Here is a 27,387-nt window from a genome sequence, read left to right on the forward strand (position 1 = left end):
GTATAAGGAAAAATGTATGACTTGAAATGATCTTCAAAATAAGTCACAAAATCACCGATAACTCCATGAGCTGAGATAGCATTCTCAAAATGATTACAGTCACTCATTGTGCTGGTGATGTACAACAGAAAGCATGGGATTTCTCTCATGGTATGAGAGGGGTGTTGCTATAGCCAATGGTTTTTTTGTGGAAAAGACTTGCTTCCGCACTTGTCAAGTCCCTACTGTCTGGCTAACAAGGCTGAGATGGTAACTAGGTGCTTTCTACACAGCTCCGCTGTGTTTCTGCACAAACCAATGGGACCTTTCCCTCTCATTGTACAATGTCAGTGGTCAACGTTTCTTATCATATAAAGAAAGTATTTGACTGGGACTACTAAATATACGGTAGATCCACTTGGAATACTATTTTGTAAGTGTTGCTTTAGTCAATGTCTTAAGGTACATGGGTACAAGCAAGCAAGTTTAAATATTGGTGATTCACATACAGTAGCCTTTTGCATTTAATCTTTTGTGTACTTTCAAGTCATTGCACAGCTTATGGTTGCACATATTCACTTCAGTAAGTATTAATTTAGGAAACATTAAAAGAATGGCAGTTAAGTATGAATACCTTATATGCGAATGTTTTTGACATTTTCGTAATTTTATTCTTGCAATATTAAAGAGTTTGTCTGCACCCAAATGGAAGAACAAATGCCACACAACAAGTTAGTGAGAAAAATTCTCAACCTGCGAGACTCTTTCCTCATCAGAGTTCAAATGAGATTTCCTTTTTATTGTTTCAGTATTAATACACTTACACCCATGTTTGTGACATATAAACTTGTTTGTTTACTGGAGCAGTAGTCAAATGAATCTGAGAATAAAAACAAAAACAAACAAAAAACAGACAAAAATGAGTCCACCACCAAAGAGTGCAAGAACTAAAATGTTAAAAGCAAGTAAATGTTTTCATTTATTTAGAAACTTTATTTTTCATTTTACAATTTGTCTCCCAAAAAATTCCAATTGTTAAATCAAAGCCCCAATAATAATAATAATAATAAAAAAGATATCATATATATAACAACCATAATCATGTTCTAAATGACTTGAACACATTTACATCTCCAGTCTTACCGCTGTGTTATTTATTTGTCTATTTGGGTAAAGAGGTTCATTTATTTTTTACAAAGACAACACAATTGAATGATCACTTTTCATGATTGTTAGTACAGACTGTGCACATCTTTTATTTTTTCAATTTTAGTGGTATAGGTAGATCGTTAGAAATTGCTGTTAGCACCGTTACTTTGAATTTAATATAATGCTCATCACCATGTCCCACTATAGTGACCAAGAACTTTCATGGATCTGCTTAGATGACAAGGTCCTTGTCCACATCCTCTGCAAAGAAAAAAGAGAAGCGATGATAGGCAAATTATTAAGAATAAAACATCAACAAGTTAAAGGGACAGTCTACCAAAATCGAATAAAAAATGCTTTTACCATTGGTCAGTTTTAGTAAACTACTCAGTACTCACGCTCTTTGATGCCAAAGCAGTTGGCCCACTCCTCCAGGGCAATATACTTGTCATTGTCAGCATCACACTGTTCAAAGAAGCGTGTAGTGCAGTGCTCCATAGGAATGAGGGGAGCCCGCAGGGGGGACAGCTCAGTGTGAGACAGATACCTATAACATTACACACACAAGTATGTTGTGGTGAGTGGTGGATGGGGTAGACAGATAAACTGTAATTGAAAAGTTAGGTACAACGTAGTCTAACTTGTGATGTATACTTCCTCTGCCAAAAAAAAAAGGATGTTGAGGTGATAGATCTGGATATCTGCACGTACCCATCAATAGGATGCTGGTCGAGCTGTCCGAACTGCCAGTGCACTGGAAAGATGTACATGTTGTAGTTCTTCTCAAAGTCACGAGCCAGAAGGTCCATGGTGTGGTCTCCAGCCTGCAGCCTCTTCTCGTTTTCATAAATTTTCTTCACCTAGACAAAGATTCACAGAGCAGCAGAAATCTTTATCAAGGGGCTTGTACATTGAACTACATCTTGTTTGTTTCGATCAGATACTTGCGTCGCTGGACACAGCAAAGCCAATCTTCTTTACGACAAGAAAAGACAATTGTATTTGACTCGATCAACAAGATGTGGTGGACGTACTCTGAGCTTCTGCTTCTCAGTGAGCAGGTTGTTGTCCTCATCTCTCTCGAAGAGGGTCACCAGGACATTCTTGAGCCAGTCCCTCATACGCATGGGGAATTCAGTCAGCTCGACGTCCACACAAGGGGCAATGACTGGGTTGGTAGGGGGTGACATTAGGAGAGATTTCAACACTGTTTCTGTGTCTATTTCATATATCACATTGTGCAACTGTAGAAATTTGCATGACACGGGCTTTTTAACTTGGATCATGACATGCAAAAAATGTCAAGTGAATGATCCTTCAAGTCAAGTGAGTGAGCTTTATCTATGTTTGAAACCATCAAAATTCATCTCCTTCTATGAGGATTAACTGTGTTTTTAGGCTTGACAGAGATTACACGCTTGGGCCTGTTTTCGTTTTGGTGCTGCAGGGCCCTGGAAGGCTGTTTTGGCCGTCCATCAATCAGTCAGCCAGACTCCGGTCATAAACTGTCCTTTTGTCAGTTTTTAAGCCTGGGGTCATGGTTGGAAATGGTCTAATCTAAGCACATAAAATAATAAAGAAAAGTCTTCTTTGGATGGTTTATTAATAACTAAATAATTTACGAACCATCAACCAACCCTGAACTATAAAGAACACAAAACATTCTTCCATCTCAGCTTGTCTATTTTGTGAAAGGAACAGTATCCAAAAAACTGGCCACGGTATTAATTTGTAAATGTGTCATTGCTTTTCTTGTCAATGTTTTCACATGCACAAACACACACAAGCACGTCACATAAACACCTATTTAGCCAGCTACCAAAACACCAAAAACCACCACAATTTGATGCTGTGTGGAGGGAATATTTACACTTAGGGGTAAGTTTAACCTTTTTTTTTCTCAGGTACATTGCTCACATTTGCAAGGCCCAATGTAATCCAGGTGCAGCTTGTGGCCCTTCTTGGTTCCCTCCAGACTGCACTTGGTGGCAAAGAAGTGGCATGAGGAGTCATAGGTTTTGTTGTCAGTGCCACAAACCTGAGAAAGAGTCACGTAAGAGAGTCATTTATTCATTGAAATCTTCAATTGACAGAAAACGATGGTTTAGTCAAACATTACCATCTAAGGACTGAATTGCACTCACTACAAGCACATTTGTTTCATGTACTGTACTTATTTTTTAGATATATTTTCAGCATTATTATGACGAGACTGTGGAGAGACAGGAAAGGCAGGAGAGAGATGGGAGGACATGCAGGAGATGGTCAGGGCCGGAATTGAACCTAATCCCCTGCCATAAGGCGTTAATATGTGGCATGCAGTTTGTGCTCATGTGCCCAGTGAACCAGAGGGGCAGCCCGGTCCGAATAACTTGTCAATAGAGGTGTGTAAGATTGTCAGCTTACATGCTCAAACTCTCCAACAGATTCTGGGCAGGTGGAGGGGTCCTGGCACACACACATTGGGCTGTTGCTTTCATCAACCTCACACACCTTACCCTTCTTGCAGTGGTGGTTCAGACAGGGATCTAAAATGGAACAAATGAAAGAGCACAAAAAGTCAGTTGAAGTGCCTATTTTTCATTATGCAGAGAGTTCCATTCTCTTCAGTTGGTCTTTTAGTTTTGTGTTGTACACCAAGTCTTTCAGCGTGCACATGACTTATTCCTGGCTTTGGCAGAGAAAACATATGGCCATTCCCCTGCCACATAAACACTGTGTTCATCTGTGTACTGCAGCTGGGTGGAACACGTAATTACAGCTCTCTGTTATGTGACAGCTAGACGTTACCATAAGCTAAACATTACCACTTTGACAGTCTAGGAAGTTTAGTCAATGTCACACAACACAAGCTGGAGTAAAAGACACTGAAATGTAGACGCTGAACCAGCAGTTATACAACAGGAAATTATGGCTTTTAAATATGAAACTATAAATTGTTTGGCATTGTTGCTTTGATTAATAAAACAAATATATACATATATGGTTGAAGCCTGTCAAGTACTTATGAAATGGAAAAATGTGTGCTTCTGAAACATTTAACATTTAGAAAAAACTTTTTTTTAAAGACAATAAAAGGCATTCATTCATCGAACAAAGACGATCTAATGGCACACTGATTGAAACTTACTCTCTGCAATAACATCCTCCACAACTTCAATGGCTTCATCAAACTCTCCAGTCTCCACCTGCACTGGGTTGGCCCCCACCTCTACTTCCTGCATGAATGAAAACACACAGTTGGATGACGTGTGTTCAGAAGACTTACTATGTCAAGTAAGCTGACATGTATCTTGTATTTCTCATCACTAACATCCGTTGTATGAGAAAGCCAAGGAAACTTGAAAGGAATTGTATCCCAAGAGTTTTTTAAAGTTTATTTCTACCAGCTATGTCCACATGTGGTAAACCAATGAAAATGTAATGGCTTCCTGTTGGCTATATTTAAGGCGTGTGGGATTTTTGTCCCTTCGGACCTTAACAACACAGGAAATTATAAGGATTCTCAAGAAAAAATTGAATTAAGACTGTATTTAAATTTAAATATACAGGATTGTATTTTATTGTATTTAAAATGGCAATAATTCGACTGCAACACCTTAGCGTAAAAAGTCAAATAGGTTGTCACTGAACAAATCACATCTTTGACTCAGAAACGACAACGTTTTTGCTGTCACTCCTGGACAAATAAGAGGATGTATGGGGAAAATGGGAAACATTTTGTGACGACACATTGTACAGCAATGAAACATAACAACTTAGACCAACAGTAGTCAGTCAAAAAGATACACAGGTGTGTGAGTTTAGGTAACTTACTGACCTCCTCCTGAATAGTCTCCTCTACAATAGGCTCCTCATCTACAATAGGGTCCTCTTCATATGGCTCCTCGACAACAGCGTCCTCCACAACAACCTCTTCCACAATAGGCTCCTCCTCAGTCTGGGAAACCAGACATGCCAATGTTTATGCTTAGATTACAGGTGCACATTTGCAAACACACAGACAGAGACATGTAAACATGTACTCACTGGAGCAGCCATGGCATGACCAGCCAGGCACAGGAGGAACACAATCCACACCCTCATCCTCAAAGCCTTTTAAGAGACAAGACATACACATGTACCGTTAGCGAACAATTGATTATGTTAGGACTGTCTTTTGTCTCTCACATGAATTGAATTGTCATGGATTATCTTTGACGTGTTGTTGTTAGTACACGGCAATGTGGTAGACCTGAGCGACAGAGAATAGGATTGGATTGTACACTGTACAGAGCCTCCTGTATCATGTAGGTAGTGATGGTCCTAAAATGGCTATTTGAAGCTTATTTTCCTAGTTCCAATTAGTTTTGCATTTGGATATAAATAAAGTAAGTAAATACAAAGCAGTACAATCAATACACACACAATTGTATTTGCAAGCCTCGGGGTCTTTTTAGTCTCTCTGTTGGCTAACCACTATGCTACCAATGGAAAAACAAAAGTCAAATATTATGATCACTATTCCTAGACAGAGTGATGGTTTGAGTCACAAATGTAGCGAAAAAGAGAGAGCTTCTCTCGCAAATGCCTAAGTGAAGGGGTTTGATGTGATGTCTCTCATTTCTCAAAAATAGTTTCCTAGTTTAAAATGCTCATCAACTAATGTGGAAATTCCTAACACTGTTTCACTTTTGAAAGGATTATTTATTTAAATTGCAAATATGGCTATTTCTATAGCAACTGCCAAGGGGAAAGGTGTCTTTCTCTTTTTAGAGAAAGAAAGCTTCACTTGAGTGATTGTAAGTGGTGTTTCGTGACTGCTCCTTAAACAAATGATTCAGATAACAAGTTAAGACATGCACCCTGAAGAAGCTAGACTTTGCATCTTGATAAAAGTTCACTGTATGAGTTGACAGGTATGCACGATACTTAGATTTTCATCTTTTTTTTTTGTCAAAATTCTTTTTGATCTATAAGCAAACTTTTTGAAATGATTGAGGGAGAGATAAAAGCAGGCTTTGGATCCCAGAGGTCAGTCAGTTAAGAATACTCTGGGTTTGACTATTGTAGATGTCTACACATATGGAAAAATACTGTGATTCTTAAAGAGACTGTAGACGATGACGTCTTTAAATGTGCTGCTAAAGGAAAGTTCTTTTTGGATGGGGGCAAAGGGGTCTTTTTTGGTCTGGACTTAGCAAATAAGAAAGCTCACGGGTGTTATTCCTAAGAATATCAACAGACTTGAAAGTTTACTGTAATCATTAAGTAACGATTTTACAGATTCTTATTTAGTTAGCACATTTCTTAAAGTTGGTAAAAAGCGAACCAATATGGTAGGGTGCTGGAGTTACAGCAAAACAAATAGTTTTTTTTGGAAAGCTGTACTCATAATCAAATAGGTCTAGGGTAAAGGGGAAACTCAACGGTATGAAGGATCCTTTTTGTCAGATATTTAATTTAGCAGGGTTGTTAGGTAAGCAAGCTGCCTTGGGGCGTAAACTAACTTGAAGTTGGGAAAACAGCAGCACATATCCTGAGTGTTTTTCAGAGGCTTTAAACAGTCCAGGATTAGAGAATTCTTTCTGCTTCTTCAGGGGTCACATAACAGGTGGTTACATGTGTGGAAAAGTAGGCTTGGGGCACAGGGACGCAGGCTCACATCCTGTTTTAAACGGGAGACAGCCATTGGAAGAAAAAACACAGAAAAAAGATCTCGCCAGGGATTGAACATTTTTTAGTTTGCAACCTGTCACTACACCTGTCCATTTGACAGCTTTGCCTAAAATTAATCAGCCTCTATATTATTATCGCTATGTCATTCCCCACTCCCCCCCTAGGCGATGAATATAGTACCCATCCATCTTTCTTATTGTAATGGTGTTATTGAAACACAACAGGAGTATATCCCACAAGCTTTGTAGATAACAGGATCACAAAACAGTTTTGCCTTGAACATTTTATTTTCATGTACTTATTCTAACACTTAAAATAGGAATGCATTGCTAATCTTGAAATGTGACCATTCACACATTAGATTTAAACATTAAAATCTTTACTATTTCGATGACCCCCCGAAAAAATGAACCAAATAAGTCTCAACTGCAGTAGATTGTTTGAAGAAAACGTTCCTGGCTATAGGGTCCATGAAACCGGAGTGTTCAGTAACATGACCTAACAGTTTTCCCCATCCCCCTATTGAATAGACCCTCTGTCAGTTTTTTCTTTCTTTCAAAGCTCCTTTTTAAAAACGTATTTCTCTGTTAAATATTTAACTGAAGTGGTTATTCTCACTAACTTGAAGCCAACTCCCGTTGTCAGTTATAAGGAATTATTTTCTACATATGATATATTTTAAGCTTTGTCTACTAATTTAAGTTTTACATTTCAAGACACATTCATTTACACTTGTTGCAATGAAGTAATGTGGGATTTGAGATTTGTGACATTTGGTTGCCTTTTCTACTAAACAAAGGCTCTCGGATATCCTCTCTTTGTACACTGTTTACAGGGATCATGGTTCCCAGCCTCACAGCTTCTCTGGTGTGCAAGGCTTCCTGAGTGAACTGTAAATCAGAACCTCATCTCTTTCTCTCTCTCTCTCTCTCTCTCTCTCTCTCTCTCTCTCTCTCTGTCATGTGCTGCTTTGACTACAGCACACTTCTCCCTCTACTTATCTTTTCTCTTGTGAGTATGATTTATACCATTTGCATCTCTCAGGTACTCAATATTTTTAAGATGTGTCAAAATGTGATGTTAGCTTCAAACTCAAGACTACTGGGAAACCAATGAGAGGTACAATGCAGCTTTCAGTCATGAACCAGGTTGCCAAGGGAATTCCAAATGTTTTCAACCCCCTTGTCCTTTCTTGGCCTGGATAAGCCCTCCAACGACAGCTACTTGTTAGCACTCAAAACCTCGTAGACAGTATTCAGGACTCATGGATTTAAGGGGGTAAAAATTCACTCAGAAAAATAAAAGAAAATTTGGTTTGATTTGATTTGGTTGACCTTTAATTTGGTTAACAAGCATTTGTCTGTAAAGAAGACTGCAAGTTTAGGAATATTGAAAGCGGATAACCCATCAACAGTCTGGAATCTGTAGATTCTCACAAAATTGTCAAACAGCTGGTGGGGGATTGCCATGGTAACTTGCATTCCTTTTGATGAAAGTAATTGGGGGGGAGGGCTCTATCTGTTTGAGAACAGTTTGTCTCTCTCAGGCTTTGTAGACTCCCATCCCCCCACCCACCCCTGCCTTTTCCAGTTCTCACTCCTCCTATTGCCTATGTGGCACACAATACCTCAACACTGTGTTGGAGAACAGTGTTGGTCCAGAGAAGCATTATAACAGACCGGATCTTACAGTTTGGTTGCAGAAGTTACATGTGACTTCTCACAAAAGAGAGAGAATAAACTCACAATAAAGTCTAATTTTTGTTATTGTGTCTATTTGAAGAGGATTATCAGAATACAGTATCACACCTGACCTTCCTCTTAAACTATTATTTACTTCCCAAAAGTAAGATCATAAAGAAGAGTTTTCCCACACAAACCTGAAACCTTTCTATGAAAGTATGTGCTACGACAAAACTACAAATTTGACTATGTTCAAACAATTGCATAGATTATACTTCTAGGTTGAGCAACACTAATCTGTAACAACAACACACTCAAGTTTAAACCGAATTCCTGAATTATAAATGACAAATGAAAGTATTTTACAAATAGTAGCCCAAGGATTGTTCTTACCTTCTGTAGACAGAGAAGAAAAGCCAAAAAAAGCAGTCAGCTGTCACAAGGGCTAGGAAGATCTAAAGCTACAAGTTCACTCAGAAGACTTGCAGAGGCAAGATTTGCAGAGGGCCCGCCTATGCAGACCCTCTAGCCTCCCCTTTTCTCCACTCATGGTGGGACGGTCCACAAGAATTAACTCTATACTCCCACTTACATGGATTGAAAGTTGTACGTTATAAAAGACCCATGTCAACTGAAAATTATTCATGCAATGCTTTATATACTTCAGAGCTTATGTTGGCTTTGGGAGCATTAACAATGTGTGATGTTTCTATATGACGGCGTATATTTTTGTTTAGATATTGATTACAAGCATAACGTGTGAAGTTTGTAGTTCATAATAACTGTATGGCTGTATGAAGGCTGTATGAAGGTCTGAGGTTGATTAAACTAAAGTATTAATTTGTTAATCACTTTTCCAATGACAGTTAAGGTGCCTACACTAGTTTAGTGTTTCATCATTTTCTGTTCTGCAGCATTTTTTAAGAAATATTTTTTGATGATTCATCATAGGCCTTTATGTTTGACTGCCCAGACAACACAATATAAAAGCTAAATTGAGAGTTTGTTCCTTAGAGGTTTAAGCAGAAATGTGTTGCACCAATGTATTTCTACATTTACATTAACTTGGACTGATGATCATGGTAATTAGGAATAGACAATTATCAGGTCAGTTTCACTACATGTCTTTTTTTACAATGGTGTCAATATATTTCACAAATAACTTTCTACTTACTCCAGAGATATCCCAGGGGACTCTGTCTCAGGAGAAGGGACACATTGATAGTGAAAACACTGAATATTTAGTTCAGATTCTGTGATTAGTGAAACTTTAAGCCCTAAACACCTGCTTTAACCTCATTTGTGATCAGATTCTGTAAATACTTAAAGGTGGTCATAGATGCACAACATGGCATGGAGATCAGTGGTAGATTATTACTGTCTGTTCCCTACAGAGCAGCAATCCCCGTGTGTAAAAAAAAACATCTGGATGAGACAACTAGAGGAAAATAGCTACCATGCAACGTGGCATTTTCCATTCTGGCTGCAGGATCAACCAGACTAAATTCAATGCAAGGCCATGGAAGAGGTGTAATTAAACTTACTGTCGCAGCCTGTAGACGTGGCACGGTCTTAGTGCTTGAAAAAAACATTGCAAATTCATTTCCAAGAGAGAATTGGGAGTGAAGATTTAACTGTCCCCTTCAAAAAAGTAAAAACACAGACTTTGATTTCATTGTCTATATAGAATATCCACTGTGTATATTTGCAATACACTTTCTGGACAAAGTTTGCAGTAAATAGACTGTATTTGACGTTGTCTATATCAATAGATCTCAAAACCTTGTGGCCCAACTACAACAAACCAATAATCATACAGCCCAAGTGGAAAACATTCGCCATTCAATTCAATGTTGAATACATGGACACACAAGGATTTCCCCCAACATTGAAAGCACTATATGACAATAGTTTATAGAACACAGAAGGAATAGACAAGCAAATGTGAAAATGAGAAGCTGTGCACTTCATACAATTGTTTCCAAATAAACAAAAACAATCCAAGAACTAGAAAATATGTTTGCAAAAGAAAACTACTTGTAATATACTCTGCAATTGACTTGTTTCCATACTTGATGACAAATGTTCATGGGTGTCCTTGGCCATTAGTTCAAAGATCTGCAGTGTCTTGTCAAATCAGAATAAGATTATATACCACCACCAAGTGGTGGAATTGTAATTGTGTATTTAATACAATGATTATCAATGTTTACTTGTTTTACAAAGAACATTTTACAAAAAAACGTATTAAATGATATAAAAAAAGAAACCAAAAAGGACAAAAATGTAGTGGAAATCTTTTAATTTACATACATGTGACGGATCTGTAGACATCATCTAGATATACATTATTATTTTTTATTACCCAACAACGTGTAAATAATAAAAGGTATTTAAGTTAAGGCAAAGCAATACCTCCCAATGATTCTGCTGTTGCAATGGTATTGAGTGTTTCATGCTGATCGTCAAGAAACAAATGCCTTTTTAAAACTAAATCCAGTGATCCCATAAGATGTGACAGTTATAGGTCTGTGGTGAAGTTGCACATGAGATCTGGTCTAGGATTCATTTTCATTCCATTTTATTATCATGTCCATTACCAGTCAAAAGTACTGTACTTGTTTAATATAGCTTTATGACCGCAAAATGGCATTCATGAGAACACAAGGTTCTTTTTTGAGAGCCATTTGCTTGAATCCCATTTTGATCATTTCTGTAACTGTATTAATACCACAAAGACATGCCGTTGGAATGTTAGATTTTGTGCTCGCAACGTTTGTGGGCCATTCAATTCTAGTGTATTTGTATGAGCTAGCCAAGAATTGAGGACAAAACTTTGAATACAATAGTGTATGTGGTATCAACGCAACTGTAGATAAGTGTAATGACTTTTGTAAAAAATAAATCCATTAGTAAAATATGAGCGTTATATTGGCTCATTTTTCCACGTGGACAGTAAGAGTAATGTGACTATTCCCATTTTCTATTTTACTTGTACGGTTAGTAAATAACATGTTTAGTGTAAGCTCATTGCACATATGATATCAGATGAATACAACCATTTTGAACATTTATCCCTACATACCAGAAGAGGAAGTGTTTACAAAGGACCCGCCGTTACTTTACAGGTGACAATGCCCATTCAACCGAGCAAGTTAGCACTTATGTATAATTTCTTCTGGTGGTATTGATCTAAATTAACTTGGCAAAAAGAAAATACTGTTGACCGCTCAGAATTGGCATTTTAAGAATATTGGGACACACCAACACCACTAGAGGATGAAGCAAATGGGAGATCAAGTTCAGCATATAAAGAGCAACTTCTCCCCAATTGTCCTGTTTCTTCCACAAAAATCAAAGGGCTTTTCATGACTGTTGACGATTCTTCACTTCACTGCATCATCAGTAACAAGCACCTGTCACACACAGAACAGACCATACATAACATTGAAGGTTGTGCTCTGACTTTTGTCTGCTAAATTGAATACTTTAGATCATGTATGTACAGACTGTAAGCTTAGACATATCACCTGTTTATAAAGAGCTAATCAGGCATCCTTATTTGGGGCCATTGTACGTGACACCTTTTCCAGTTTTCTTCAGCGTTTCAAGAAGAACATCGACATCCTTGTCCGACTCGATCCAGACCAGACGCTTGGGTAGGTCAATGTCAAATTTGACATCTTGGCCCAGCAAAGTGATATGAAAGTCACGTCACAAAGTTGCACACACAGCTCACCAAAGCAAGGTGACTTGAGTCTAGATATTATATGTATATTAGATATTTTAAAGAATGTTTCTTAAATAATTTAAAGAGAAATGACAGAGCTCTACAAACTCACCACCCAGTTTATTGAGGACTCTGGTGACTGCTCCCGAGCACCCCTCACATGTCATCTCCACTTTAAACTCGTGTCTCTGTGTAAATAATTAAACACAAGAACTACAGTAACTTGCTTCCGCATAGTACAGGACGTATACATTGCTAGTTAATTTCCAAGTACTGTAGCTGAGTTAATGTCACTGGCTGGCTGCAGATGGTAGTATTAGCTACATCAGAAATGTTTTTGAAGTATAGGTCCATGCTACTGTAATATTATTGACAAGACAAGATCTTGCTCAAGACAAGATTAACATTTGATTAAGCTAGCGAACCTACTAATATCCTACCCGTTTTACAGTGCTAACTAGACAGTACAATACTAACCTAGCTAATGTACCGAACTAGTTCTACTAGACCGGATTATTATACTAGCTTTCCCAGCTGGTTTTGCTCCGGGTTTCAAAGTGGCTAGAGCTAGTAAAACTAAAACGGAGTTCACAGGTAAACCAAAACCTTACGGTAGTCATCTTTCTGTGGTGTGACAGATTTCCAGAGCAATAATTCAATAAACCGGCTTTGGCTCCGTCTTGCAAACCGTCAGCCAGGATGTTAGAGCTACGTATGGAAAGCTACGGAATTAGAGTCAGTTTTTTTCCTTCATCTATGAAGGTTATTGCAGACTGCCACCTACTGTAGGGGAGTTTGGGGTCGATGGCTTGTAGAAACCAACCAATCAACCATAGAGTTAACCCACCAAAGATCATATCAGGGCTCCCAAGTCTCACGCAGTCGCACTGACACTTCAGACTTTTTTTGTTTCAGATTTTTGGGATCTGAATTTCACCATTTGAATGAGATTTATTTATTTTTTTGGCTAATTATAAAAAAAGTGGCTCCACTTTTTTTGTGATCAGAATTTCACCATTCTAATTCAAACACTATTTTTTCGGCTCCAAATTTTTCGTCAAATTTCAACGTTCAAATTCACAATTTATTTTGTGCAATCTGAATTTTGAACACCACCGGTCATTTTGACCGCAGTGAAGCCACAGCAAAACACCTTCACATATCAAATTCCAGAACCTTGCTTTCTTGACCCACGGATATACTGAAATGCCTTCCGGATATACTGAAATGCCTCTCTGATATACTGAACTGACTTCCGGATATACTGAAATGCCTTCCGGATATACTGAAAATGTTCCATTCTCAAAGCTTCTTACTCATCCTAAGGATGTGAAAGTGTTTCCTATGTGTCGATGCAAGCATTTTAAGGATGTGAGTTTTTAGCAGTATGAATGTGTGTGTGACCATTTCATGTGAATGTGAATGTTTCATAGGTTTTCATGTGTCTATGAGAGCATTTCACATGTGGATGTGAGTTTTCAGTAGTATGAATCAAGGGCGTAGCCACGGGTAGGCCTGGGTAGGCACAGGCACAGGCCTACCCAATTTGTTCTAAGGCCTACCCAAAAACAAAAATATCTCCAAAAAATTATGCAGCGGGTGCACATCGCAAAGTAAATAAGTAAAAAAAACTGAAAAGATGCCTATCCGTATTTTTCTAGGCCTATCTCAAAAGATTTTTCTGGCTACGCCCCTGGTATGAATGTGTGTGAATGTTTCATATGTGAATGTGTATGTGTTTGTGTAAGGACAGTCATTGACATTAGGGGGGGTCTTAGAGCCGTCTGTAAAATCTTTCAGATGAGTAAACTCTGAAACATAATTATCCCCTCGGTCACCCATATTTAGACAGCTATTACCACTCCCACTATTTTTCGAGATACACAATGTCTATCACAGATGGACCAACAACAACATCTTTAAGCTCCATAGCAGCAGCCCTCTTTGGAAATCGCAGTTGGTGCAACTGAGGAAAATGTGCAAATAAATTGATGGCCTACCCTATGTTTCAACCTGCACTGTTTACAAAAGACTGTAACAACTTGTTTTAAGGTGGGTACACAGGCAGATCCTTTCGGTGGGTGAAGTATCTCTGCAAATAGTCAAAAAGCTAGATGTTGATTATATCCTAATTAGTCAGTTCATTTTAATGATTGCTCTGTTTCCACAGATTTTGTCATCCTGCGTCGTCAAAGGTGGAGACCAAACTGGACCTACTCCCCCCTTATATATTATAGATTTTCTCTGCTGGAAAGTTACCAGGGTGCTTATCTGCTTGACCCTAGAAGACGTGAACCCAGAACATGGCAATGTGTAATATGACCCCTAAATGTGTTTGACTAACAGCATAGGCAAGGTATTTAGCATTCTGGCGCAATTCTGGTTTGTAAAATGTGTGTAAATATGATAGAATAGTGTAAAATCATTTTTCAAAACCGGGACTGTTGTTTAAAAAATTGAACAATATCCCGGCAAAATCGGGACGGGTGAAAACTATGCTGGCCCGTTTGAGTCTGTATGAAGAAGGTCGTACAACTGTGTTGATAACATCCAAGTGCACAATTCCATGGTTCACCACCAGCAAGGAGATGACCACAAGTCCCACACAATATTATGTGTAGCACACATAGCCTCAGTGATAAGAAATTAAAGAATCCTGCACCTTTCATCAGGCAAGCAGCCTTTTATTTACTTCACATGCTTTAGTTTCATATTCAATTCAATTATAGGCTATTCAATTTGTTGTTAATACCAAAGAAAATTCTAAAAGGCTAAGATTTAGGAATCTTCATTCTTGTTACCACATTATTGAGTGACTATAGGAAGGATGTGTATTTTTTTCATTGTGTGAAATAGGAATTGACCTTTACACACTGATTGAGCCGTAGTGAAGCAAAAAATTTCACAAGCCGATAAAATAACTTTGATGTTGACATGTTTGTCAGATGCAGCACTTCGCTAACTTCAGAACGACTTAAGGCGGGCCACCTGCGAGTTCCGAGATGTTGAATCAGCTGACCTGACAGGCACCATCCTCAGATCACATGATCAAGCGCTCTGTGCCATCATAAATGCACTGGTCTCTCACAGCAAAATGACAAACTCTAAGTGACCATCCTTGCTTCGACAAAATTACGATTTTCAAAATATAGCATTAGTCATATCGTAAACATATAGGAAGCATATTCTAAAACGCATGATAACAAAAGTAATATCCTGCATCTTTTTTTCAAGGTAAGTCGCCTTGCTTGAGCATGAGGTCTCAACAACAAGCTAAAGTTAGCTTGCTCGTTGAATTAATTGTTGCGACAGTAATCATTTAGTTGGTGAGTCTCTTTATTTTTGTCTTGTCAGTGGTTGTTGCTTGCTTTGTTAGCGCGCTTGCTACTTATCTCCCTTCCAAGCTAGCTGGGTAAGTTAGCTTATACTGTGTACAGTAAACCTATGCGTATAGCTAGCTCAGTCCTTTGCTGTTCTGCAAACAGGTACGTTATTTTAATATAATTAAGAACGACACAATGCCTTTCAGTGATACATTTATAGACCCAGACAAAATGACATGCGTTCAGTAGGCTAACATTTCCGTGTGCTAGCCTATCTTTGTTCATAAACTCTAGTCTGTTTAAAACCCTTCCCCACAAAGTGCCTGTCCCTGCGATGCTGGTGTGGGGAAATCATTTGGAAGATTTCCAGCTACCCCTTAGTCAAGAGAGGTTATAAATTAACACAACATACATTATGTTGTATTCAATGACGCGTTCACTGTCGATATATTTTGTAGTTTACTATCCTTCACAACAAGTGCCTTACAGTCTAATTATGAGAAGTTCCATCTCTAAATTACTGAATTATATTCGTTTTGCCAGCTACCTTCCGTTCTTCATTGGTCTTACAGGGAAGTGAGGCACAGGTGCAAATGTAATTTGCTCTGACATCAGTGCTTTTTTTTCTTCAACAATAAGCCATATTTTGTGTAGATGTGGGAAATGCTTCCTCCATTAAGTCCTTGTCTTTATATTTTTCAGAGGTTGTAAGAGAGGCGAGATCCAACCCGAGACCCAACAATGACGTCGAATCCTAATTACCAAGAAGAGGGTATACTAATTGTGTTACCTTGACATCATATGTCAATATCACGTAGTTATGAATGATGAGGAGCACAATTCAGCATTACATAGGATGACTAGAACTAGATATTTAACAAATCACGCATGGTGTACACAATTTGGTATATGATTTTTTAACCTGCTGAAAGAACATTTGTCACAGCCTGACACCTCAAATGACAGGGGTCAACACCCCATAGTGTGTAGGTTGATGAGGAGAAAAAATACCCTAGATTAATGTGTCTGAATTCTTTTCAACGCATGGTATTTCTATTTTAAATTTCAGGCCCGGTTTCACCCAACATAGCAAACAGCCCATCAGAGGAGTCTGCCCTGTGCACCCCTCCTGCTGATCATAGTCCAGCAAGTGCTCAAAACCAGTACCAACGGATAGGAGGAGAGTCAGGGACTTCGTAAGGACGGACCTTTTTACAGTGATTGTGATATGGTTATACATTCGGAGGTTATTCCATGTGAAATGGTGTATGAGATTGTGCAGGGAGTTTCTTGTAATAGGATTTTTGCATTTCAGGTTCTTCCAGACTCTGATCCACTTACTGAAAGGAAACATTGGAACAGGGTTGCTTGGTTTGCCGTTGGCTGTGAAGAACGCAGGGCTTGTGGTAAGCGTACTGTCGTTTAGACGATGGCTGTCTTTCTTGATTACGCATCTCACTGACAGAAAATTCAAACATGGCAGCTTTGATCATTTTCTTGTCTCCTCGTGTGTTTTGCATGGACTACGCACTGTTTTACAGTGTCTATGGAGCAGGTTATTTGATAGTTGAGAGGCGGGGTCGGAAGTAGTGTTGTGCACTCGGTGGAGTTTTCATTTTTACTAACCTTGTCGTGTGTGTGTGTACGTGTGTGTGTACGGGTGTGTGTACGTGTGTGTGTGCGCGTGCGTGTGTGTGTGTGTGTGTGTGTGTGTACACACAATTAATAAAAAGCTATACCTATTATTATAAGAACAAATTCACCAATAAATTATTTACCCATTTACAAAAAAATATTTAGACCTTTGCATTTATGTATTTTTTGACATATGTGGGTTGCGTAATCAAGAAAGCCCCTGATGCCGTTATTGTAGATGTGAAGCTAGACACACTCTGAAATGACCACTACAGCCATTTTTTCTTCACAGTTGGGCCCGTTGAGCCTGTTTGTCATGGGCATTATTGCAGTCCACTGTATGAACCTGCTAGTCAGATGCTCCCATCACCTCAGTGCCAAGTGAGTATCTTGAGCCGAGTTGAAATGCAATGCTCTGTGTTCCACACATTGTGTTATCGATAAGATTTTAATAAATGTTGTATGCGTGCCTGGAATATGATGATCACTGCAGAACCTCTGTGTTCAAGCCTGGACTTCAAATGCATTGTTTTGAAACTATTTTGGATTTGGGTCAGATGGAAAACGTTTCCCTTTTGCGTTTATAATTGTTCCTGATCTATGTTTGAACTTTATATGTAATTAAAATGCTGACATTCTTCTGCAACAATATACAGTTATTGATCTACAAGTGAGACACCAGATACATTGGCAGGGGATAGTTGTACAATAAAACAATACTTCCAAATTTACAAGACAGCCAGCATGATGATATTATGGTTATTACAGGATATTTGTTGTCATTGCAGGATGAACAAACCGTTCTTGAACTATGGAGATGCTGTGGAGTATGGGATGGAAAATGTCTCCTGGTTAAGAAGACACTCACTATGGGGCAGGTAAACAGCCCATATAACAACAACATGACATGATCTTTAGTCATATCGTCTTTATATAATGCAGACCTCACTTTGTAATGCAATGGCTATTTGTGACCATGTTTTTTGACTGTCCTCTCTTCTAGGCGGCTAGTGAACCTGTTTCTTATCATCACTCAGCTGGGATTCTGCTGTGTTTACTTTGTCTTCCTCAGTGACAATGTGAAGCAGGTGACCGACCGAGAAACACACATTCACCCACTCCCCAAATCAATTTCTCTGTAAAAGAGATTCAGTTGAGGTCTCCTAACAACAAAATAAAACACAATCCCCTATTGTTATTATTGTTACAAGATTCCTCTGATGTTCCACGTGTCTGTGCACTTATCTATAGTACCATAACACCACTCAATGGCAAGTGTGTCTGAACCATTATTTCCCCCAGATTGTAGAGGCTGCTAATGGGACATCCATGAACTGCAATACCAACCAGACGGCAGTGATTGTCCCCAGCTTTGATTCTCGTCTCTACATGCTCTGCTTCCTGCCTGCTTTCATCTTGCTGGTTTTCGTCCGTAATCTCACGTACTTGGCTCCGTTTTCCTTCGTGGCCAACTTGGCAATGTGTGCCAGCTTGGCGTTCATCTACTTCTACTCCTTCACGGTAGGGAGGCAAACACGCATGCGCCCACGCAGAAATGCATACAGCCACAATGACCTTTTGTTTCTGACTGACATTAGACTTGATAATGCTTTGGTATATTTTTCCCAATCGGTGGTTCCAGATTTTGCGGTAAAATACAAAGTAACCCTATATACTACAAAACATTCATTGTGCTGAGAAGAAAAATGCGAAGAAAAAAGTTTCCTTCCTTCAGTATGGTGTTCATTTAGGTATGTATTTATTTAAATGTGTTTTGTTTTACTTTTCTAGAATATCAAATACCCAATCAATCTGCCCTTGGTGGGGAAAGCCAACGACTATCCACTTTTCTTTGGAACGGCTATATTCGCTTTTGAAGGGATTGGAGTGGTAATTTCAAACTTGCACAGAAACACATGAACAATATCTCCTCCTTGTCCTTCATTACATTAAAGTAGGGCAACCAGTTCAATTATTGTGCATATGTTATTTTCAGACACCTGTCCAAGTCAACATTTTGTCATTATTTAATTCCTTTCAATCAACATTTTTGAATAAATTACTTTTCTTTCACCTATTTACAATTGAGTACAATTTAGGAAACCTATGAAATTGTCCTGACATTGTGTTGTTGAAATCCCCAGGTGCTTCCTTTAGAGAACAAGATGCAGAATTCCCAGAGTTTCAACAAGGTTCTCTATATAGGAATGGCAATGGTCACCACCTTCTACATCTCTTTAGGCACCGTCGGCTATATCTGTTTTGGAGAGGAGATAGGGGGCAGCATCACTCTCAACTTACCCAACTGTTGGTGGGGAATACTAATACACACCATATGTCCTGTATTGACAATTGTGATAATACATTTTACCCTTCGCTTTTCCTAATGAGGTTATGTGTTTTATTTTGATGATCTTGCAGGATGTACCAGATTGTGAAGCTACTCTATTGTTTCGGCATCTTCATCACATTCGCGCTGCAGTTCTATGTTCCTGCAGAAATCCTTATTCCTCTGGCCGTGGCCCGCGTCACAGAGAGATGGAATCTGCCCGTCGACTTATTCATACGCATGGCGCTTGTTATATTTACCTGTAAGCTCTACTTTTGTGCCTCTTGTATTCAGTGTGTTCTCTGATTGGATACTGTCTGTTGCTCTTAATGGTGGGCTTGTTAGTGCTACTTTAGAAATGAAGTTATTATGGACCATAACATTTACCAACTGAACCACCTTCTCTGCATAAACCTTTTATAAAAACATGACGGTCACCTACAACTCACCTACGGTCGACGGTCACCTACAACCAGAGTGACTGGTAAAGGTCACTTTCCACCTTTTTGAATAAGGAGTTGTTAGACCAAAACAACCATTGCATTATTGACCATGAGATTCTACACCCATCCACCAAGCTTTTGCTCAATATATTTTAAGGTTGAGGCATGTCCTAGGATGGACCACAGCTTAGAAAAGAATGTCTTTCATATCTCTGTCCCGCCCCACTCCTTTTTTAGGTCTCTTGGCCATTCTGATCCCTGAACTGGACCTCGTCATCTCATTGGTGGGCTCAATCAGCAGCAGCTTCCTGGCTCTCGTCTTCCCTCCCATCCTTCAGGTCCTCACGTTCCACAACGAAGGCCTGTCACCATGGTCGAAACTCAAGAACCTCATCATCAGCATGTTAGGTCTGGTGGGCTTTGTCACAGGGACCTACATATCGGTCGAACAGATCATTCAACGTAGTAGGAAACACAACTATCTTTCAGATCCAATGATCCATTGATACCTTTACTAAGATGTATTGGATTTCCAGGGGATTCCTCCTTAGAAGTTCCAAACAGTAATTGATTACATGCTGTTGTAAGCAATGGTTTGTTTGTAGGTGATCGTCCTAGTGGTACTTTATAATTGATTTACTCTGTGCAGAGCTTTGCTGGAAACTTCCTTTGAGCGTTGCATTGCACATTATCGTTGCCAAAAACACACGTGCTGGTCAAAGTTTTGAGCGCACCGCACTTTAGGAAGAAGGTGCTGATGGCACAGCATTTTCTGAGGCTTTTTTTGCAACCGTTGCAAAAGGGGAAGAAAAGATGCTGTGTGATGGCCTTATTCTGTGTCACATGCCTGATTGCTTTATTTTTTTATTATTATGAGTAACCAATAGGATATGGAATATATCCTGTAGTCTGTAAATTTGAATTTAAATTGCATTGGTTTCCTACATCTATAGAATGTATACCAAACACTGTATATCAAGGGACTGTAATTACACTTGAACAGTAAATATTTATTTTTAGTTCAGAAATGCATACATTTACAGTTGTCAAAACAACCAGATTCATTATGTTGCTGATGGCTGCTGTATTTCACAAAATGGTGGTAGGTTGTTGAGGTTTAACTATAAAGAAAGACCCCATAGCCAGGGACATGTTCACGCTACACGTCTGAGGACAGAAAGGGGAACATGGGAATAGTTACCAGTCACACACTTCCAGTCACAGACACAGAATTACGTTTTACAAAAAAGATTGTATGTCTTCGAGTCGATGTCCCCTTTTTCAAACAAAGAGGTTTTAGGTTGTGTTCGTTTCATGTTTTAATTGTGGACCATGTGGGGGCAAATAACTGTTGACGCTGGCCACCATTTTTTGTTCACTAACAATTATTATATAGATGAAATGGGTGCGTGATGCAGGGAATCTTCAAATCTTATTCACCTTCAGTTACAATTTAAATGAAAAACAATCTTGTTATTTAAAATGTATCAACTTGTGCAACATTGTGTGTTTTGTATACTGTAACATTGTAATGTATTGTAAACATGTATGTTTACGTAATTGCCAATCCAGCCAAATAAAATACTCACGGACAAACATCTACTATGGAAATTTATTTCAGAATTTTCTACTGAATAGTGTGAGCTAGGTGGAATTGTCCGTGTAAATTCCTCAATTGATGTAGGGAGTGTTGCGGCCCATTCCTCAAGTGGCTAAAAATCAACTTTACACAGTTGGTTACTAATATAAGATATTAAACAACTGTATAACATTCTCACAAAGACAACCACAATATGGGTATTTACTGACATTACAAAAATACATCTCTCACAAGAAATAAACTGTGAGCCAGCACAAAACATTTAAAGATTAAAAAAAATTGCGCACAATCATACAAGCAGCAGCAGCAGCAGCACACACATACATTACATACCATTGAGAACCTTTACGAAACAACTTCTTTCAGATGAAAGATATTCACACACTATTAATTACAGCATTGACAACATCACTTATAAATGTAATATACTGTACAAAGATAAAACTAATTGGCTTCATCAAGAATACATACATTTATACATTCATTGACTTATGGAATTCTTCTTAACAACATGATCTAGATCTCTTCATTTTCATATATATTATCCTGTAACATTAAAACAATGAATTATACAATACTATAGACAGCACTGATAACTCCACTGATCCATTCTTAGGACATCTTTAATAAAACTATATCTTTAATGTAACTGCTAATCTCTAAACCGCTTTGAGAGCTAGTTTCAGATGGACATTTTTATGCAGGTCATCATGGAAACATGTAGAAGATTGATGTATAATAAAACACACCCTTGTAAGCCTGTTAATTATTCCCTCATCAAAGATATATGACAGGCTGTTGGCTGTGCAAATGTCCTTTATTCAGTCTTGACTCTAGAACATGACCTCTTCACAGCTCCCATAGTCACTCTCAACCATGTCCGAACTATTGAAGCTGTGAGGGTTCAGTGTTGCTGGTCTTGTCTGTGCAGGTGTGGGGTTAGTGCCGTCATCATAGGAAGGCTGGGCAATGCTCAGTCGCATACTGAGTCTCCGGTAACCACTGGAAACATTATCCATACTGCGTGCATGCTGGGTAGGGTAGTAACTGATGGCTGTGTACTCGTTAGGACACTGGGAGCTAGGGAGGGGCAGGCCGTCGGGCCCCAGGAAATCATCCAGGTTCTGATTGCTGTAACAGGGAGGCAAGGGAGCGCGACGATCACAACGGTCAAGAGGGAACGGAAATCCCCCAAAACGAGAGTTCCTACGCGAGTCCATGGTGTTCACTGGAGGGTAGGAATCCTCAACAATGTCAAACTGAGGGAACTCCTGTGCTGTTGGCCGGCCATAGTAGTCTGGATCAGCAGGATATACTGCAAGAAATTTGAAACAAACTTTGATTATTTAGTGTCGATTGCAAACTGGTTGACCGTCACATATGGTGCAGATACTGTACAGGGACATAAATATCAGTTTATTGCACTGTAGTCTTATTAACTTTCCATTTTAAAATATCCTGATTATTTGTCCAACTAACTACACTGGTACAATATACTGGTTTCAGACTCAAGAGAAGTTTTGATCAAGTGAAGATGTAGAAAACAAAAAAATTTGAAAAGAAAACAAAACCAAATTTCCAGTTCATTCACGCTCATTTGCTTGTGCTCGAGTTATACCGCTCATCAATCCAATACGGTACATTGATTTAGGGTATATTCTCACACACAGCGAAAAACTGCTTGAGACGGGACATTTGTTAGTTTTTTGAGCTCGACAGGAAAGCATACCTTCATAGTCAGCGTTCCAGTTGTGTTTCATAACAGACTCGTTGTCGGAGTTGGAAGGTGGGCGAGCGGGGAAGTGAGGAGCCACGCTGCACACCACAGGCCCCTGGGTCTTGGGACTGTAGACCCCATCCTGAGAGCCCAGGTCCATTACCTGACTGCGGGGCCTGAGGGAGCGGAAGGGACTGTTCCCCAGGTCGGTCCTGGAACCCATCAGGGTGCACATCTCTAAATGGCCTTCCTGGTTGTCGACCATCATGCTCTTTGCCGCATTTGACGGAAAATACCTATGAAGTAACAATGGAGTACATTGCGGTTACATTTCTACCAACGTGAGTGTTAAAATAATGACATTACATGTTTACCATTACTAGCTTTTGGAGTGTTTGATGAACTTCCAGGTTTGACGGTCGTATTGTTGCATTCATATATCCTACACCTTCGCTCAAGTTACATCATATGTTTGAGGTACACAAGATATAATGACCATATAACCTTAAAATAAACAATAAGATGATTGTCCCCCTACCCGTTAGAGTCCTGGACGCACACAGGCTTCTTCTTCTTCTGCTGTACGTAACGTTTGCGTATGCAGACAAAGGCTCCAACCAGCAGGAGCACCCCCAGCAGGCTAGCAGCGATCTCCATGATCTCCAGGGTGCCCAGGATAGGGGACACTTGATGCAGAGGGTCACAATGGATAGAGCCACCCGAGATCTTACAGTCGTAGCCTCCAGGGCATGGATTGGATGAACAGGCATCTAACTGACACCTGAAGGGTAAGAGGATGGAAATAGAAGGTGTGATGAGTCTGTTGCCCTGCTATTTCACTGCATTCCCCCCCTCCCACCCATTATTGATGCTTGTATTTGTCTTTTTTCCTTTTAACTGTTTATATGCATGAGTGAGTGAGTGAGAGAGAGAGAGAGAGAGAGAGAGAGAGAGAGAGAGAGAGAGAGAGAGAGAGAGAGAGAGAGAGAGAGAGAGAGAGAGAGAGAGAGAGAGAGAGAGAGAGAGAGAGAGAGAGAGAGGCATACCTGCTTCCAGCCGTTTGGGGTGAACACTTGCAGATGAAACCCTGATTTAGAGGAATGCACACGCCCCCATTAACACAAGGTTGGGTCAGACAAGGGTTGTTGGTCAGTTCACAGCGGGGGCCAAAGAATTGTGCCGGACATCTACAGCTCAGCTCTGTGGAGCCAGGACACACAAACACATATGTAAACACACACAGATGACTAAATCCAACTATGCTACTGTGACAAAGGTTGTGGGTATCTTAGAGTTGAAGAGAACATATAACAGTCTGATGGCTCAATGACATTTCATAAACATTTGAAAATACATGATCTTACGGTGTATTACTATTATCAGGGTTGGTCCAAGACTTTATGGGGCCTTAAGCAGAATTGATTTGGGGGCCCCTTCGAATTTGTATTATCATTAACATAATATACGTAATTTTTTAATTAAGATGTCATTTCAGGAGCTCTTGGGGGCCCTCTGGTGGCCACAGTGGCCCTGAGCAGCCGCTTAGTTTGTACATTCCTTGGGCCAGCCCTGACTATTATATTTGACTGATACACATACATATATTAGTGTAAAGAATATATTTTATAAGTTTAAGCTCACCTCCATTTGAGTCCTCACATGTGCCTGCATTCAGACAATGGTTGTTGGCACATCCCTGCATCATGCCACAGCAGTTATACACCCCAAAAACCCTCCTGCTTCCTGGTCCAGTCCACTCCTCAAAATCGCCCGTTCTGACTGGCTGTCCGTTAAACTCCAGCCTATCCAGGCATCCGGTAAAGCCATGCAGATGAGCCCCTTTAAAAGAGGTGGGCCCAGCAAACAGCAAGGCCCCCTGAGGCTGTATCATGCGACAGGACTCTGAGAGTGCCACAGAGGCCGTGTGGTGCTGATCTAGGGTCAGTCTGAGGGCAGTGGCGTTGACCTCCAGGAGTACGTGGTGCCAGAGACCATCTGACACTGGATCAGATCTTACATGTAAGGCACCGGGGAGGACGTTTCCACAGCTGTACCTGAATGCCAACTCCCCAGCAGTTAGCTGTGAAAGAGACAGATAAATACATAAGACAACTGTACACTGACAATGTACTAAAAGTAGACAATGATGGATTAGGATTTAGTGTGTCTTATTGTTGTATTAAACTTTACAAACAGAAAATGTGTGTTACTTTTTACATTTTCATATTGTGTGTAGATGAGTAGTCAATGTATGCACTTTCTATACTACATAACAAGGGATTTAAATAATCTCAAAAGAACAAACTACGGTTACCTTTAGAGTTCCCCAGTCGGTGCTGTTGGTGGTCCAGATGACACCTTGTTGCTGAACAGTCTTAAAGCGCAGGGAGAGATGGAAGCCCTGGTTCTCCTCATCCATCTGATGGAGGTATTTTAGATAGCCCTTCCCATCAAATCCAACAGCAGATTCTAAATGGAATATAAACACCATTAGTCCTAAAATCAGAAGTTTTCATGGGTTTTCTGATTTGATGAGACAATCTGTTTCTCTTTAAAAGGGAGGGAAAACTGTAAAATGTATCTAGTGTTTGTGAGACCTTTGTTAAGACATGAAACTACTATCTGGGTACTGTGGCTCCAATATAAACAAGGAGGTTTGGTTAAGAAAACTTGCCTGGTGATGGTTCCTTCCTGAGGTGAGTCAGTACAAATGTCTCGTTAACTTAACATGACTTCATGAGACTCTCATGAAGTCATGTTAAGTTAACGGAAGCTCAGTGAATGATTAATAAATCTAAAGATCACATTTACATTTAGTCATTTAGCAGACACTCTTATCCAGAGCGACGTACAGTAAGTACAGGGACATTCCCCCCAAGGCAAGTAGGGTAAAATCCCTTGCCCAAGGACACAACGTCATTTGGCACGGCCGCGAACCGAACCAACGACCTTCTGATTACTAGCCCTATTCCCTAACCGCTCAGCCATCTGACTCCCGTTCATTTAAGATCACTCTTCAACGTCAAACAGTAGGGGTCTAAGTTATAGTACCACACACAAAGTACATCACACCTACCATTGCAAGTGCAGACACTCTCCCAGGCATGCTGGGGCGTGATGAAGCCAGCCCTGGATGTAGCATAGTGGTTCAACCCACTGAGCACTACTGAGTTTCTACAGCCCTTCGGAGGACATCCAGACCCCAGGCAACCATTATAACTCACTCTCACAACACTCAGGCCCAAAGTATCTTCTATGTCTGAGATGACCCCAGCCAGCCTGGAGGTGGAAAGGGGCTTCACAGCGCCTCCTTGTGGCCTCCAGAGGAGAAGCGCTTCAAGAACTAGTGAGTTGGGTTGCTGGAGGCTGGCCAAGTACAGGTCCTGTCGGTCTAAACCCAGAGCTGTACTCAGGGTCCTCTGCAGGCCTTTCCAGTGGTCCGCTACGAACTCCTCAGGAGACAGTCCGCTCAGCTGCAGGGTCACCCCAGAGTCCAGGGCTTTCTGATTGGCTGCCCACACATGGATTTTAACAGCTGTCCACACACTGAACTTCCCATCCGACACGCTGACGTTGAGAGAGTAAAGGCCTGGTTCGAGATCGCTGTCTGCCCAAATCCTACCATCCACTGCATCCACAGAAAATCTGTGGGACGGAGTCTCTGACACCAGCTGGTAGTAGAGAATGTCATGGAGGTCTTGGTCCGAGGCGTGGAGTTTGCCAACCACACGGTTGGAGAAGATGTTTCCTGTAGTGGTAATGAATACTTCCAGCGGAACCACAGAGGGGGGATACTTGGTCTCCTCTGTCACGTTGATGTTCACCACGCAGATAGAGGAAAGGGGAGGGTGACCACTGTCTGTTACCTGGATTGTAAAATAAACCATTAGATGTAAAATAGTGTTAATAATTATACGAGCACAAAAAAGTGATTTTGTCAGGTATTAATTTATTGTAAGTGTTTCTTTGATGTTTAAGGAACTTAAGCTGAGGTGAATCCCCCTCTTTTCTGGGCAGTTTGACATTTGCCTCTGAGCAAATGTCACAGCTACGGTATTTCTTTTCCTTAAAATGCATGCGTGTGCTTGTCTAGACTAAAAGGTGTGACACAAACAACTTCTATTCTTGACCTTAAACCTCTC

At 39.9% G+C, this 27,387-nt stretch overlaps 4 protein-coding genes across 5 annotated transcripts in view; 1 reads left to right on the forward strand and 3 right to left on the reverse strand.

The window, feature by feature from the left end:
• Positions 1-711: 711 nt before the first annotated feature.
• Positions 712-8,997, reverse strand: sparc (secreted protein, acidic, cysteine-rich (osteonectin)). Of its 2 annotated transcripts, XM_084708321.1 has the most exons (11): positions 8,862-8,997; positions 5,158-5,223; positions 4,949-5,068; positions 4,259-4,346; positions 3,535-3,656; positions 3,046-3,166; positions 2,163-2,296; positions 1,840-1,988; positions 1,527-1,675; positions 1,321-1,389; positions 712-859 (listed from the first exon to the last, which is right to left on the reverse strand). In XM_084708321.1, the coding sequence occupies exons 2-10, from the start codon at positions 5,212-5,214 to the stop codon at positions 1,361-1,363; spliced, it is 969 nt and encodes a 322-aa protein (XP_084564447.1). In that variant the 5' UTR covers positions 5,215-5,223; positions 8,862-8,997; the 3' UTR covers positions 712-859; positions 1,321-1,360. The 2 variants fall into 2 exon arrangements, with proteins under 2 accessions (XP_084564447.1, XP_084564362.1); XM_084708236.1 differs by lacking the exon at positions 712-859 and having other exon boundaries at positions 935-1,389.
• A 1,758-nt stretch (positions 8,998-10,755) lies between these two features.
• atox1 (antioxidant 1 copper chaperone) lies at positions 10,756-12,970 on the reverse strand. The gene is made up of 4 exons (XM_084698985.1): positions 12,810-12,970; positions 12,311-12,386; positions 11,999-12,151; positions 10,756-11,884 (listed from the first exon to the last, which is right to left on the reverse strand). Exons 1-3 carry the CDS (start codon positions 12,816-12,818, stop codon positions 12,027-12,029), a joined length of 210 nt encoding a protein of 69 aa, XP_084555111.1. The 5' UTR covers positions 12,819-12,970; the 3' UTR covers positions 10,756-11,884; positions 11,999-12,026.
• A 2,273-nt stretch (positions 12,971-15,243) lies between these two features.
• Positions 15,244-21,524, forward strand: slc36a1 (solute carrier family 36 member 1). The gene is made up of 12 exons (XM_084708439.1): positions 15,244-15,432; positions 16,224-16,293; positions 16,591-16,717; positions 16,837-16,927; positions 17,449-17,537; positions 17,945-18,034; positions 18,160-18,244; positions 18,459-18,677; positions 18,948-19,046; positions 19,301-19,467; positions 19,578-19,747; positions 20,166-21,524. The coding sequence occupies exons 2-12, from the start codon at positions 16,263-16,265 to the stop codon at positions 20,432-20,434; spliced, it is 1,437 nt and encodes a 478-aa protein (XP_084564565.1). The 5' UTR covers positions 15,244-15,432; positions 16,224-16,262; the 3' UTR covers positions 20,435-21,524.
• A 4-nt stretch (positions 21,525-21,528) lies between these two features.
• Positions 21,529-27,387, reverse strand: part of fat2 (FAT atypical cadherin 2) — a 30,116-nt gene continuing 24,257 nt past the window's right edge. The window contains exons 19-25 of the mRNA XM_084708543.1: positions 26,322-27,111; positions 25,560-25,714; positions 24,887-25,325; positions 24,292-24,445; positions 23,784-24,026; positions 23,258-23,541; positions 21,529-22,843 (exon numbers count right to left, since the gene is read on the reverse strand). Of these exons, the coding sequence (XP_084564669.1) occupies positions 22,362-22,843; positions 23,258-23,541; positions 23,784-24,026; positions 24,292-24,445; positions 24,887-25,325; positions 25,560-25,714; positions 26,322-27,111 (2,547 nt within the window). The 3' untranslated portion in view covers positions 21,529-22,361. The remainder of the gene's footprint in view (positions 22,844-23,257; positions 23,542-23,783; positions 24,027-24,291; positions 24,446-24,886; positions 25,326-25,559; positions 25,715-26,321; positions 27,112-27,387) is intronic.

This window comes from Hypomesus nipponensis, chromosome 1 (genome assembly GCF_054491055.1).
Source record: "Hypomesus nipponensis isolate SF chromosome 1, ASM5449105v1, whole genome shotgun sequence".
Lineage (NCBI taxonomy): Eukaryota > Metazoa > Chordata > Actinopteri > Osmeriformes > Osmeridae > Hypomesus > Hypomesus nipponensis.

What these genes read in the sequence shown, in the direction of transcription:
- sparc (XM_084708321.1), bottom strand. Translation starts at nt 5,214, where the DNA reads ATGAGGGTGTGGATTGTGTTCCTCCTGTGCCTGGCTGGTCATGCCATG. An exon ending in TTACATTGGGCCTTGCAAAT is followed by an intron (nt 2,297 to 3,045) that starts GTGAGCAATGTA and finishes CTACCAACCCAG; the next exon opens with TCATTGCCCCTTGTGTGGAC. An exon ending in CTGCTTTGGCATCAAAGAGC is followed by an intron (nt 1,390 to 1,526) that starts GTGAGTACTGAG and finishes TTTTCTTTGCAG; the next exon opens with AGGATGTGGACAAGGACCTT.
- atox1 (XM_084698985.1), bottom strand. An exon ending in AGTCCTCAATAAACTGGGTG is followed by an intron (nt 12,152 to 12,310) that starts GTGAGTTTGTAG and finishes TGCTGGGCCAAG; the next exon opens with ATGTCAAATTTGACATTGAC.
- slc36a1 (XM_084708439.1), top strand. Translation starts at nt 16,263, where the DNA reads ATGACGTCGAATCCTAATTACCAAGAAGAGG. An exon ending in TCAGTGACAATGTGAAGCAG is followed by an intron (nt 18,245 to 18,458) that starts GTGACCGACCGA and finishes TATTTCCCCCAG; the next exon opens with ATTGTAGAGGCTGCTAATGG. An exon ending in CTTTTGAAGGGATTGGAGTG is followed by an intron (nt 19,047 to 19,300) that starts GTAATTTCAAAC and finishes TGAAATCCCCAG; the next exon opens with GTGCTTCCTTTAGAGAACAA.